The sequence below is a fragment of the Hylobates moloch genome, unplaced genomic scaffold (assembly GCF_009828535.3).
Source record: "Hylobates moloch isolate HMO894 unplaced genomic scaffold, HMol_V3 SCAFFOLD_5, whole genome shotgun sequence".
Taxonomy (NCBI): Eukaryota; Metazoa; Chordata; class Mammalia; order Primates; family Hylobatidae; genus Hylobates; species Hylobates moloch.
In genome coordinates, this window is record NW_026652280.1 from 74,672,442 (window position 1) to 74,687,403 (window position 14,962).

The 14,962-nt window shown below is 37.8% G+C and overlaps 1 protein-coding gene across 1 annotated transcript; it reads left to right on the forward strand.

Moving 5' to 3' along the window:
• The first annotated feature begins 448 nt into the window (after nt 1-448).
• LOC116468140 (olfactory receptor 5L2) lies at nt 449-1,384 on the forward strand. Its single transcript, XM_032151750.1, has one exon. It carries the CDS (start codon nt 449-451, stop codon nt 1,382-1,384), a length of 936 nt encoding a protein of 311 aa, XP_032007641.1.
• Nucleotides 1,385-14,962: the final 13,578 nt, after the last annotated feature.

The window sequence follows — 14,962 nt, forward strand, 5'->3', positions numbered from 1 at the left end:
ATCTCCCCATCACTGTAGTGGAAAATTCAGAGAGGGGTACCATGTATTCTAAACATTATTTTCTAGGATCTCAATATTTGGAGTCAGCTAGGAAAATGGGATTTGTTTTGATATAATAATAAGGCAAACTAAACAACTTTACCTCTTTCCTAATGATTCTGTGCCAATCTCTCAGTTGTGAAAGATTAATTAAAAGAAATCTATAAGTTTTTTAAATGCCAATGTTTTTGTTTGATCTTTGAATTAAACTGCATGTTTTATGCATTTGTATTATACAATGCTGAACTTTTTCAAATTTCCCAAAATTTCTGTTCTTTGCTGATAAAATTAGCTATCCTACTTCTTCTGATATCTTTTTACAGGATACAGCCAAAACTAAAATTTAGACTATATAATGGAGAATAAGTTTTAGGTTTTTTTCTCCTTTAATCCTGCATAAATTGGAGACATGGGCAAGGAAAACTGCACCACTGTGGCTGAGTTCATTCTCCTCGGACTATCAGATGTCCCTGAGTTGAGAGTCTCCCTCTTCCTGCTATTCCTTCTCATCTATGGAGTCACGTTGTTAGCCAACCTGGGCATGATTGCACTGATTCAGGTCAGCTCTCGACTCCACACCCCCATGTACTTTTTCCTCAACCACTTGTCCTTTGTAGATTTCTGCCACTCCTCAATAATTGTGCCAAAGATGTTGGCTAATATCTTCAACAAGGACAAAGCCATCTCCTTCCCGGGGTGCATGGTGCAATTCTACTTGTTTTGCACATGTGGAGTCACTGAGGTCTTCCTGCTGGCTGTGATGGCCTATGACCGCTTTGTGGCCATCTGTAACCCCCTGCTGTACATGGTCACCATGTCTCAGAAGCTGCATGTGGAGCTGACTTCTTGCTGCTACTTCTGTGGGACTGTGTGTTCTCTGATTCACTTGTGCTTAGCTCTTAGGATCCCCTTCTATAGATCTAATGTGATTAACCACTTCTTCTGTGATCTACCCCCTCTCCTAAGTCTTGCTTGCTCTGATATCACTGTGAATGAGGCACTGCTGTTCCTGGTGGCCACTTTAAATGAGAGCGTTACCATCGTGATCATCCTCACCTCCTACCTGCTAATTCTCACCACCATTCTGAAGATGTGCTCTGCAGAGAGCAGGCACAAAGCTTTCTCCACCTGTGCCTCCCACCTCACAGCCATCACTGTCTTCCATGGAACAATCCTTTCTGTTTATTGCAGGCTGAGTTCAGGCAACAGAGGAGATGTTGACAAAGTGGCCACCGTGTTCTACACAATTGTGATTCCCATGCTGAATCCCCTGATCTACAGCCTGAGAAATAAGGATGTGAACAAAGCTGTCAGAAAAGTGATGGGCTCCAAAATTCCCTCCTAGGGAAGATTTTATTCACAGAATTCAGGATCACCAAGTTGTGGCAAGTGAAGGTTCATAGGAGGGGTGCAGTGTTGGAGTAGAGAGAAGGAGCTCAGTAGTTATGAGGGAGCCTTTCTTGATTCACTTATCTTTGTTTCTCTTAAATTTGAAGTAACAGGATTGAACATATTTCAAAATTTGCAGCCAACTTTTATAAAAATAAATTTGTGATATTTTAAATGGATATGAACCACACCATTATTAAGATACAAACATTTAGTTTTCTGTAAAACCTTCACAAATCTAGTGAATAACTCAGAGGAGTTACATTTATTTCAGTATCCATTATGGAAACTATGATTCTTTTAAAATAAAATTTCCATTATTTATAATGACGATTATACCATCGTCAAAGTGTGTACAGAATGAGAATTCCATATATCTATGCATATATATGTATCTGTCATTGTTTGATTTTTTATGTTTCTTGTTTTATTCTTCATTATTTTGTTTCTGCTGTTGCAGTGTCCAATGTCATTGAAATTTTGGGTACTATGTCGTTTGATAGATGACAAAAATAATAATTTCAGCGGACTCTAGGGAAATTGCATTAAAGAAGCTGGAATCACATAAAAGGAGCTTTGAATAATCCCTGGAACATAATTATTAGTTGTCTCTCTCTCTACCTACCTTATGCAAACACACATACATGCACACAGATGCATATATATAATATAAATATGTACAGGTAATAATTTAGAACCATTATTATGAATCACAGCATTTCTGAATTAACCCTCTTCTCTCACTTTATCGTTACTGCTTATCTTCATACTAACCCTAAAATCTATTGATGAAGAAATGCTTACTGACACTTATAAGATGACTTTTAATCTCTGTTCATGTTCTCTGAATGTGTGTTTTTTTTTTCGCTTAACTTTCTTTTATTTTATTCTTTCCATATGTACCTAAACCACATTTCTTAATTCCCTGTTGAATTCTATGCACCATTAATGCTTTATTTGTGACTCCATTATGACTTATGTCAATTTCCTCATTTTATTTACTTGTTTAAATTAAACTTCTCTCTTTCTGTCTGTAATAATATTAGAAAAGCAACAGGTTTGAGTTTTTCAAAACTGAGATTGGTGTTTTGACCCTGGCTTTTTAATTTACCTTAATCGGTCCTCAGTTTCCTTTGTTTTAACATTGGATAGTAGTTTTAACCTCATGGAATTTTATTGAGATTAAAGTTTCATAACTTATGTGTACTTACTGACATCAGGAAGAGACTCAGTGTGTATCTAAATGAAGTCATTGAAGCTTGGGGAGTATTTAACTTTTTATCTATTTCATCATCAGTGGCATATGAGAAGTTTTTAAAAAATCTTTTATTTTTATGAAATGCATGGATGGGTAGATATTGGTGAATTTATGGTAAGCATATTGGGATTACTATGCAGATTTAGAGCATTTTGAGAGCCTTCAAGAACTGTGACTTGGTCCACATTGTCACGAGTGTTCTAGCAGTCATGGTCTACTTAGGGAAACAAATGCTCTGCAGGATCTAATTCATGAAATGTTAGCGATTAGAGGCTCAAAAGAACACACAGGAGATGCTCTATTATTTAAAGATTGTTGACTTTAGGAAGTAGCTATTGCTCTTGATATTGGAGGGAAATAGGGAAGAAACATTGTCCCCAGAACCTCAGAGCTTTGTGGAAGCAGCTCAGTCAGCCGGTGTTAATCCCTTGAGGAAGAGACATAATGCTTAGTGTGTCAGGGCCTCTGAGGCTGGGTTAGGACTCAGCAGATTTCCAGTGTCCTGTGGCACTCTCAGACATGGTCCAAAGAAGGCTGTGCTAGATGGCTGCTCCTGCTTCTGAAGAGATTATCACGGAAATCTGGAAAAGACCAAGTATCCATTGTGGCTAGATTCACACTAAGAGAAACTGGAAAATCAAGAAGAGATTTTCTTCTTCTCTCTTTTCCATTTCCTTCTCATCTTCCCTTCTCCCCCTCCTCCCCTTACCCCCTTGCTTCCTCTGGTGGATCTAAAAGGAAGGCAGCTAGATAGGACGTCTGGGGAATGCAGTTTGCAAGCCCCAGCAGCAAGAGCACAGAGTAATGACTAGGAGAGTGGACGTGAAAATGAGACTAGGTTCAACAAACACAGCTTCTGAGGGACTTGTGGTGTCCAATGCACAGGGTACAAAGAAAACCCTCTTCTCCTATTACCTAGAGTGTGTACATCTTTCTGTATCTGAGCACTTCAGTAAAAATCAAGATTCTGAGTTGTGCTCTACTTATATTAATAATAAATGCAATTGATTCTTGGTAAAATTGGTAAAACAAATGCAACAGAAGGCAGTGGTCACCCTTTAAGATCTAGGGAACAAATTTCCATGGTGCCAAATCACATGTTGAATCTAATAATTTTTCCCACAATTTCTGTATAGTAAGAAGGCCTATATTTTTCTTGGCTATTTTTCATAATGGTAACTAAGATGAGACTCTACTGGGCGGCTTGTTTCAAAGGGAATGCCAGTTACCAATAGTAAGCTTTCTTAGCAATTGGTGACCTTGGTGGCCTGATAGAATGGAAAGGGTAATTCAGAATGAGGGAAGAGGTGTAAATGAATGAACCACAGGTGGTAGATCTGGCATTTAAGTTCACTTCTCTATTCCATATTTTGTATCCAGTGAAATGATATATTCAAAGTGAATAAATCACCCAGAAAATTGTGTAAAGAAACGTTATCTCTTTAATAATGTATTTTGTACATAATACAGCTTTGGAAAATACCCAAATGCTAAGTTATATAAGACAGTAGATTTATTTCTGTTTCAATCTGAAAATTAGAGAAGATAAAGAAAGGGAGGGATTTTTAAAATGAAAGCATCAATGATACTTTCAACTATTTTCTGTGAAGTTTCTGTTCAGTCATTTTCTCTTATTTTCACTGTGTGTTAATGTTTTCCATAATGATTTATAAGATATTCCAGATTTTAAAATTATTAGCTTGTAAGGATAAAATTTCCAAAAAAAAATCATAATTTGTTCATGTAATTTAATTTTATATAGCAAGAAAACTTTTTAATAAGTAGTTTACATTTTCATGTTTTTACACTCAAATCATGGGCAACTTAAGCATAAATGCAGTAGGGGGTGGGCCAAGATGGCCAAATAGGAACAGCTCTGGTCTAGAGCTCCCAGCTTGAGTGACAAAGAAGATGGGTGATTTCTGCATTTCCATTTGAGGTACCAGGTTCATCTCACTAGGGAGTGACAGACAGTGGGCGCAGGACAGTGGGTGCAGTTCACCGTGTGTGAGCCGAAGCAGGGTGAGGCATTGCCTCACACAGGAAGCACAAAGGGTCAGGGAGTTCCCTTTCCTAGTCAAAGAAAGGGGAGACAGATGGCACCTGGAAAATCGGGTCACTCCCACCCTAATACTGGACTTTTCTGACAGGCTTAAAAAATGGCAAATCAGGAGATTATATCCCGCATCTGGCTCAGAGGGTCCTATGCCCACCCAGTCTCACTGATTGCTAGCACAGCAGTCTGAGATTAAACTGCAAGGTGGCAGCAAGGCTGGGGGAGGGGCGCCTGCCATTGCCCAGGCTTGCTTAGGTAAACAAAGCCGCCAGGAAGCTCGAACTAGGTGGAGCCCACCAGAGCTCAAGAAGGCCTACCTGCCTCTATAGACTCCACCTCTGGGGTCAGGGCACAGACAAACAAAAAGTCAGCAGGAACCTCTGCAGACTTAAATGTCCCTCTCTGACAGCTTTGAAGAGTAGTGGTTCTCCCAGCACACAGCTGGGGATCTGAGAACAGGAAGACTGCCTCCTCAAGTGGGTCCCTGACCCCTGAGCAACCTAACTGGGAGGCACCCCCCAGTAGGGGCAGACTGACACCTCACATGGCCAGGTACCTCTGAGACAAAACTTCCAGAGGAATGATCAGGCAGCAGCATTCGTGATTCATGAAAATCCGCTATTCTGCAGCCACCACTGCTGACACCCAGGCAAACAGCGTCTGGAGTGGACCTCTAGCAAACTCCAACAGACCTGCAGCTAAGGGTCCTGTCTGTTATAAGGAAAACTAACAAACAGAAAGGACATCTACACCAGAACCCCTCTGTACATCACCATCATCAAAGACCAAAAGTAGATAAAACCACACAGATGGGGAAAAAACAGAGCAGAAGAACTGGAAACTCTAAAAAGCAGAGCGCCTCTCCTCCTCCAAATGAATGCAGTTCCTCACCAGCAATGGAACAAAGCTGGATGGAGAACGACTTTGACAAGTTGAGAGAAGAAGGCTTCAGATGATCAAACTACTCTGATCTATGGGAGGAAATTCAAGGCAAAGGCAAAGAAGTCAAAAACTTTGAAAAAAAATTAGATGAATGGCTAACTAGAATAATCAATACAGAGAAGTGCTTAAAGGAGCTGATGGAGCTGAAGGCCAAGGCTCGAGAACTACATGAAGAATACAGAAGCCTCAGGAGTCAATGCGATCAACTGGAAGAAAGGGTATCAGCGATGGAAGATGAAACGAATGAAATGAAGAGAGAAGGGAAGTTTAGAGAAAAAAGAATAAAAAGAAATGAACAAAGCCTCCAAGAAATATGGGACTATGTGAATAGACCAAATCTACGTCTGACTGGTGTACCTGAAAGTGACGGGGAGAAAGGAACCAAGTTGGAAAACACTCTGCAGGATATTATCCAGGAGAACTTCCCCAATCTAGCAAGGCAGGACAACATTCAGATTCAGGAAATACAGAGAACGCCACAAAGATACTCCTCGAGAAGAGCAACTCCAAGACACATAATTGTCAGATTCACCAAAGTTGAAATGAAGGAAAAAATGTTAAGGGCAGCCAGTGAGAAAGGTCGGGTTCCCCACAAAGGGAAACCCATCAGACTAACAGCGGATCTCTCTGGATAAACTCTACAAGCCAGAAGAGAGTGGGGGCCGATATTCAACATTCTTAAAGAAAAGAATTTTCAACCCAGAATTTCATATCCAGCCAAACTAAGCTTCATAAGTGAAGGAGATATAAAATACTTTACAGACAAGAAAATGCTGAGAGATTTTGTCACCATCAGGCCTGCCCTAAAAGAGCTCCTGAAGGAAGCACTAAACATGGAAAGGAACAACCAGTACCAGCCACTGCAAAATAATGCCAAATTGTAAAGACCATCGCGGCTAGGAAGAAACTGCCTCAACTAGTGAGCAAAATAACCATTTAACATCATAATGACAGAATCAAATTCACACATAACAATACAAACTTTAAATGCAAATGGACTAAGTGCTCCAATTAAAAGACATGGACTGGCAAATTGGATAAAGAGTCAAGACCCATCAGTGTGCTGTATTCAGGAAACCCATCTCATGTGCAGAGACACACATAAGCTCAAAATAAAATGATGTAGGAAGATCTACCAAGCAAATGGAAAACAAAAAAAGGCAGGAGTTGCAATCCTAGTCTCTGATAAAACGGACTTTAAACCAACAAAGATCAAAAGAGACAAAGAAGGCCATTACATAATGGTAAAGGGATCAATTCAACAAGAAGAGCTAACTATCCTAAATATATATGCACCCAATACAGGAGCACCCAGATTCATAAAGTAAATCCTGAGTGACCTACAAAGAGACTTAGACTCCCACACAATAATAATGGGAGACTTTAACACCCCACTGTCAACATTAGACAGATCAATGAGACAGAAAGTTAACAATGATACCGAGGAATTGAAAGCTCTGCACAAAGTGGACCTAATAGACATCTACAGAACTCTCCACCTCAAATCAACAGAAAATACATTTTTTTCAGCACCACACCACACCTATTCCAAAATTGACCACACACTTGGAAGTAAACCTCTCCTCAGCAAATGTAAAAGAACAGAAATTATAATAAACTGTCTCTCAGACCACAGTGCAATCAAATACTAACTCAGGATTAAGAAACTTACTCAAAACCACTCAACTACATGGAAACTGAACAACCTGCTCCTGAATGACTACTGGGTACATAACGAAATGAAGGCAGAAATAAAGATGTCCTTTGAAACCAATGAGAACAAAGACACAACATACCAGAATCTCTGGGAAACATCCAAAGCAGTGTGTAGAGGGAAATTTATAGCACTAAATGCCCACAAGAGAAAGCAGGAAAGATCCAAAATTGACACCCTAACATCACAATTAAAAGAACTAGAAAAGCAAGAGCAAACACATTCAAAAGTTGGCAGAAGGCAAGAAATAACTAAAATCAGAGCAGAACTGAAGGAAATAGAGACACACAAACCCTTCAAAAAATTAATAAATTCAGGAGCTGGTTTTTTGAAAAGATCAACAAAATTGATAGACTGCTAGCAAGACTAATAAAGAAGAAAAGGGAGAAGAATCAAATAGACGCAATAAAAAATGAAAAAGGGGCTATCACCACCGATCCCACAGAAATACAAACTACCATCAGAGAATACTACAAACACTGCTACCCAAATAAACTAGAAAATCTAGAAGGAATGGATAAATTCCTCGACAAATATACCCTCCCAAGACTACACCAGGAAGAAGTTGAATCTCTGAATAGACCAAAAACAGGCTCTGAAATTGTGGCAATAATCAATAGCTTACCAACCGAAAACAGTCCAGGACCTGATAGATTCACAGCCAAATCCTACCAGGGTACAAGGGGGAACTGCTACCATTCCTTCTGAAACTATTCCAATCAATAGAAAAAGAGGGAATCCTCCCTAACACATTTTAGGAGGCCAGCATCATCCTGATACAAAAGCCTGGCAGAGACACAACCAAAAAAGAGAATTTTAGACCAATATCCTTGATGAACAATGATGCAAAAATCCTCAATAAAATACTGTCAAACTGAAGCCAGCATCTCAAAAAGCTTATCCACCAGGATCAAGTGGGCTTCATCCCTGGGATGCAAGGCTGGTTCAACATATGCAAATCAATAAATGTAATCCAGCATATAAACAGAACCAAAGACAAAAACCACATGATTATCTCAATAGATGCAGAAAAGGCCTTTGACAAAATTCAACAACGCTTCATACTAAAAACTCTCAATAAATTAGGTATTGATGGGATGTATCTCAAAATAATAACAGCTATCTATGACAAACCCCCCTCCAATATCATACTGAATGGGCAAAAACTGGAAGCATTCCCTTTGAAAACTGGCACAAGACAGGGATGCCCTCTCTCACCACTCCTATTCAACATCGTGTTGGAAGTTCTGGCCAGGGCAATCAGGCAGGAGAAGGAAATAAAGGGTATTCAATTAGGAAAAGAGGAAGTCAAAGTGTCCCTGTTTGCAGATGACATGATTGTATATCTAGAAAACTCCATCATCTCAGCCCAAAATCTCCTTAAGCTGATTAGCAACTTCAGCAAAGTCTCAGGATACAAAATCAATGTACAAAAATCACAAGCATTCTTATACACCAATAACAGACAAACAGAGAGCCAAATCATGAGTGAATTCCCATTCACAATTGCTTCAAAGAGAATAAAATAAATAGGAATCCAACTTACAAGGGATGTGAAGGACCTCTTCAAGGAGAATTACAAACCACTGCTCAATGAAATAAAAGAGGATACAAACAAATGGAAGAACATTCCATGCTCGAGGGTTGGAAGAATCAATATCATGAAAATGGCCATACTGCGCAAGGTAATTTATACATTCAATTCCATCCCCATCAAGCTACCAATGACTTTCTTCACAGAATTGGAAAAAACTACTTGAAAGTTCATATGGAACCAAAAAAGGGCCCGCACCACCAAGTCAATCCTAAGCCAAAAGAACAAAGCTGGAGGCATCACGCTACATGACTTCAAACTATACTACAAGGCTACAGTAACCAAAACAGCATGGTACTGGTACCAAAACAGAGATATAGATCAATGGAACAGAACAGAGCCCTCAGAAATAATGCCGCATATCTACAACTATCTGATCTTTGACAAACCTGACAAAAACAAGCAATGGGGAAAGGATTCCCTATTTAATAAATGGTGCTGGGAAAACTGGCTAGCCATATGTAGAAAGCTGAAACTGTATCCCTTCCTTACACCTTATACAAAAATTAATTCAAGATGGATTAAAGACTTACATGTTAGACCTAAAACCATAAAAACCCTAGAAGAAAACCTAGGCATTACCATTCAGGACATAGGCCTGGGCAAGGACTTCATGTCTAAAACACCAAAAGCAATGGCAACAAAAGCCAAAATTTACAAATGGGATCTAATTAAACTAAAGAGCTTCTGCACAGCAAAAGAAACTACCATCAGAGTGAACAGGCAACCTACAAAATGGGAGAAAATTTTTGCAACCTACTCATCTGACAAAGGGCTAATATCCAGAATCTACAATGAACTCAAACAAATTTACAAGAAAAAAACAAACAACCCCATCAAAAAGTGGGCAAAGGACATGAACAGACACTTCTCAAAAGAAGACATTTATGCAGCCAAAAAACACGTGAAAAAATGCTCATCATCACTGGCCATCAGAGAATGCAAATCAAAACCACAATGAGATACCATCTCACACCAGTTAGAACGGCCATCATTCAAAAGTCAGGAAACAACAGGTGCTGGAGAGGATGTGGAGAAATAGGAACACTTTTACACTGTTGGTGGGACTGTCAACTAGTTCAACCATTGTGGAAGTCAGTGTGGTGATTCCTCAGGGATCTAGAACTAGAAATACCATTTGACCCAGCCATCCCATTACTGGGTACATACCCAAAAGACTATAAATCATGCTGTTATAAAGACACATGCACGGGTATGTTTATTGCAGCACTATTCACAATAACAAAGACTTGGAACCAACCCAAATGTCCAACAATGATAGACCTGATTAAGAAAATGTGGCACATATACACCATGGAATACTATGCAGTCATAAAAAACGATGAGTTCATGTCCTTTGCAGGGACGTGGATGAAACTGGAAACCGTCATTCTCAGTAAACTACTGCAAGGACAAAAAACCAAACACCTCATGTTCTCACTCATAGGTGGGAATTGAACAATGAGAACACATGGACACAGGAAGGGGAACATCACACTCTGGGGACTGTTGTGGGGTGGGGGGAATGGGGAGGGACAGCATTAGGAGATATACCTAATGCTAAATGATGAGTTAATGGGTGCAGCACACCAACACGGCACATGGATACATATGTAACAAACCTGCACATTGTGCACATGTACCCTAAAACTTAAAGTATAATAATAATAAAAAATAAAAATAAAAAATAAATAAATAATAAAAATTTAATAAAAAAGAATGACAATCTGAATGTGCCTCAGGTGTCGATTGCAGAATCCACCAAACCTACAACATAGGCAAGAGCCACTAGCTGGGTGCAGATCCTCCTGGACATAGTGATCATATAAAGAATTGGATTGCAATGGCAACATAACGATCATAGGCCATGACAGCCAACATGAGACATTCTACATCTGCAAAGACTCCAGATAAATACATCTGAACGGCACATAAATTATACGGAATCCACTTTTGGTCTGATAAGAAATCAGCCAGCATTTTGGGAGAGACAGTGGAAGAGTAGCAGACATCACAGAAAGACAAATTGCTCAGGAAATAATACATGGGTGAGTGAAGTGTGAGATCCATCTTGATCAGTAGGATCATCCCTAGATTGACAATCACAGTTATGCCATAAGTCAGGAAGAAAAGCACGAAGAGCCCCTACTGTATATCCTGTGTACCCGCAAGTCCTAAGAATACAAAGTCAGTAAACACAGTGCAGTTCTTAAGACTCATCATTCAGATCTGGAAATCCCTGGTTTGAAAGAAGAAAACGGAAGTGAAGGGTTAACATTATCTTACTATGTTAATAGTCAAACCAATGGTCTTTTTTCAGTAATTAAAAATAAAGATATAAACAAACTACTAAAAAATATCCAATTTAATGTAAATCAACAAAGTGATCACGATAATATCTCTTATATTTGTATAGCACTGTACAGAGGCTGTGGTACACTTTCATTTAAATTAAATCATGCTAATTTCATGAAAACCTATGCATTATTTATTTATGGTGATTTTTGCTACTTCTCTTTTATAGACTAGGAAATTGATGTCCTCAGAGTTCAAGGTAACAGTTCTTATAATTAGTTTGATCAGATAACCCACATCTTATGGCAAGATTATTGTTATTGCTTTTGCTTTCAGTTTTGTAGCAATGTTGTGATATCTTGTAATGGACAAGCATAGTTAAGTGATAGGTGCAGGTAATGAGTATATCCCATTATGTTTCTCTCATCATCCAAAAATGTGGAGCAGGCAGGGCAATGACAGGTTCTTACATATAACATTCCTTAACTTTCCCAATAATTCCCAAGGTCCTATCCAGCGTTAATAACCAAACCTGCATCCTATTGTCACTGGGATGGAGACAGTGTGTAGTTCACAAACCACTGGAGTAGGAAGGGTGATGGTTGCATGAAAAGTGAGTGGAAGGGTCTCCATGATCAGTAAGCTAGGGTTGACTAAGAAAGAGACTATGGTTTACTATATGTGTCCCTCTTCCCTGATCAAATAGAATCCACATTATCCATTCACCAACAAATCAGACGTGCAACAATATTCATATGTCCACAGTCTCATAACCTCAGATAAATTCATTTCTGAGCTATGTTCCCCATCCCAATTACCAGGAAGTGGTAACAAATTTTTGTTTGTTTGTTTTCTTTGACTCCTCTCTTCTATACTTCTGAAACCTGCTAGACTTCAGGTAAAAATAAATTGGCCATCGTTGGAGGGCCAATTTAATGATTGATCCCATTGTTACATTTCATCTAAACAAATTATATCTTGTATAATATACGTGTCTCCCTCTGTTCTGTGACGTAAAAGAAAAGTAGAGTTGGAGATAGATGAAAAACAGAAAAAGGATGACATCTGAAAAATGGTCTAGTGATCAATATGCAGGTCTCTAATATTTCAGTCTAAATTTATTTAAAAAGCTGCCTTTGTAGACACATCTTTAAAAATAATGATTTTCTTTACAATATAACATTTAAATATATATATGTACAGATAAGATATTGAAATGCAAATGAAAATGTCTAAACATCTCTATAGCCAGTGCTAGCATTTTATCACATTCCTTGCCAGCGATGCGTATATATTTAAATAATAATTAGATTAAAGTGATTAAAATAAATGTTCACATTGTTTTACAGTCTTCTTTAGTTTTATATGATACTTTTAGTGGAAAATAATAAAAGAACTAAAGAAATATACAAAGTAAACCAGAAAAATAACAAAAGTTAGTACCTGATCCATAAGTGCTGATTTCTTTCCTGGAGGCAATCCCCTCTGCACAAGGGTTCAGTATTGTCTCCTGACCTACCTGGATTATATAAGTAGCTCTGTGTATGACTCTTGTGTATTGGACACTTCCTCTCACAGGAATAAGTGACAAATATAAGAATGTGATTTAACAATTGGTCTTTTATATAGATAGGGCAATGATTGAGAAAAAAAAATACAGACCATTTAAAGTATTCCTTTTGTTTCTATCTAGCTTATGCTCAATATTATATTTAATTACCAGTAGTAAAATGACTCTAGTCAACCAGTATTAATCATTTCCAGTTCACTAATCTCTACATAGGGCATTTTCTTTTAATTGCACATTATACAAAACAAATACCCCTCTCAAACACACTTAAATTTACAAACAACACTCCTACAATACGCTGAAAAATAAAGATACTAGTAAAAAAAGCAAAAGTAGGCATAATCACATTGCGTAAGGATAAGCAGGTTCTGTTGTCTATGGTATTGGATTTCTGCTTTTTAAACAAAAATGATGTCAGAATAACACATTTTATATATAAATAAATAATATTAGAGGAAAATGCATTCACTTCTATTCATATACATTAATTTATTTGACCGATCCTCTATTAATGGCCATTTCATTTATATATAGTTCTTCATATCACGAAAAGTCTGATATGACTAAAATTATACATACATAATTTATCATATCCAAGTGTTTCATTAAAATAAGTTTTTAAAAATGGCCTGTAAAGATAAAAGATTTGATCTTAATTGAAGGCAATTTTTGCCTTCTTGCCAAGTCAGGTGTTTTATAATTATCTAATTATCATCACATATTATGATATGTTTCATATATTGTCACATATGTCCTGAGTTGTGTCATGCAACCTCATTATATGATGTAGAACCTGAAGCCCAGAGTTCTTAAGTAAACTTATAGTCTTATAGACATTGTTTGATTGTATCCACAGAAATTGTTCATAATAGATTTTTTAATAAAATGCAATAAAACAGATATGTCTTAAAAGATAGTTTTCTTAAATACTCTTACAGAATACTGTAATGTGTTTATGTTAAAGTGATGTTTGAAATTTCACAAAATTAGTGGCCCATAAACTCTCAAAGATCACTCATGTCACTTCTCAAGCAGGGCAGGAGGATCCCAGCAGTGACTGAAGACAGAAGGAAGAAATAAGGTTTGATATATGGGGAGTATATGGGCACTTGGTTATTATAAATATTGATGCCAATAGAAAGTGATGTGGCAGGTCATTGCATTGCAAAATTGCAGGAAACAAGTAGAAAATAAAGAAATCAGTGCCCCCTAAAGTCATGCAGCCTGACAGCCTTTAGCATATATCCTTTGTATTGGCCATCCTCTGAGTGGTATTTTATAATGCATTAATCACTACAGTGTACTTATAAGCTTAGGTTACTATGTGATCTTTAAATGTCTAATGTTGATTGATATTTCAAGAAAATGCACAACAATTATGTATATTAGCTGTAGTTCTTGAGTTGTAATGTGATTAATTTAATTACCACAAATTCTGTATATGCAAAATTTATTCAAACAGCAAAACAGTAAAATAAGGAAGACAAGTACAAGTTCACACACTTCAGTACTTCAGGTCGTTTCTGAAACCCCACCTGGAGTAAAGAGGAGTCATAGATTTGTTATTATTTTTATTTGTCTCTCTTGCTTCTTGTTACAGTGTTTCCTACTTGGTTTATATAAAGCTGGAATACTTAGGTGAAATTCATTGAAATTAATATATTTACAGTTTTTGGAAAAGTGATTTTTAGTGACAATTTTTATTTTTTTTTGTATTTCATTGTCATTTTTGTGAGACAATCCCAGTAGTAAAATGCCAAATGTACTTTTGTAGGAGAGAATATTGAAGCAAAGCTCACACCAACTAAGTAATTGCTAATCATCTTCCATGAGGTAAACTCAGTAAAGCAGTATTTTTGTTAACCAAGAGTTTACTGTCACTGTATGCTTCCGTGGCGCATATTTGGAGGATGTGGAGGTGTCTCTGGTCACTGTGGGGGGTGCAGGGCAACATATCCAACTTATGTGCATGGCATTTGAGGTCAGGGCATGGAAAAATACTGAGGCACTGTGTGTATGTTTTTTGTGCATGAGAATGAAACTCCTTGACCCTGAAAACAGGACAGGGAGTGGAGTGTGTGGTGTGATAAGGAACGCTGAAAACA

What these genes read in the sequence shown, in the direction of transcription:
- LOC116468140 (XM_032151750.1), top strand. Translation starts at nt 449, where the DNA reads ATGGGCAAGGAAAACTGCACCACTGTGGCTGAGTTCATTCTCCTCGGA.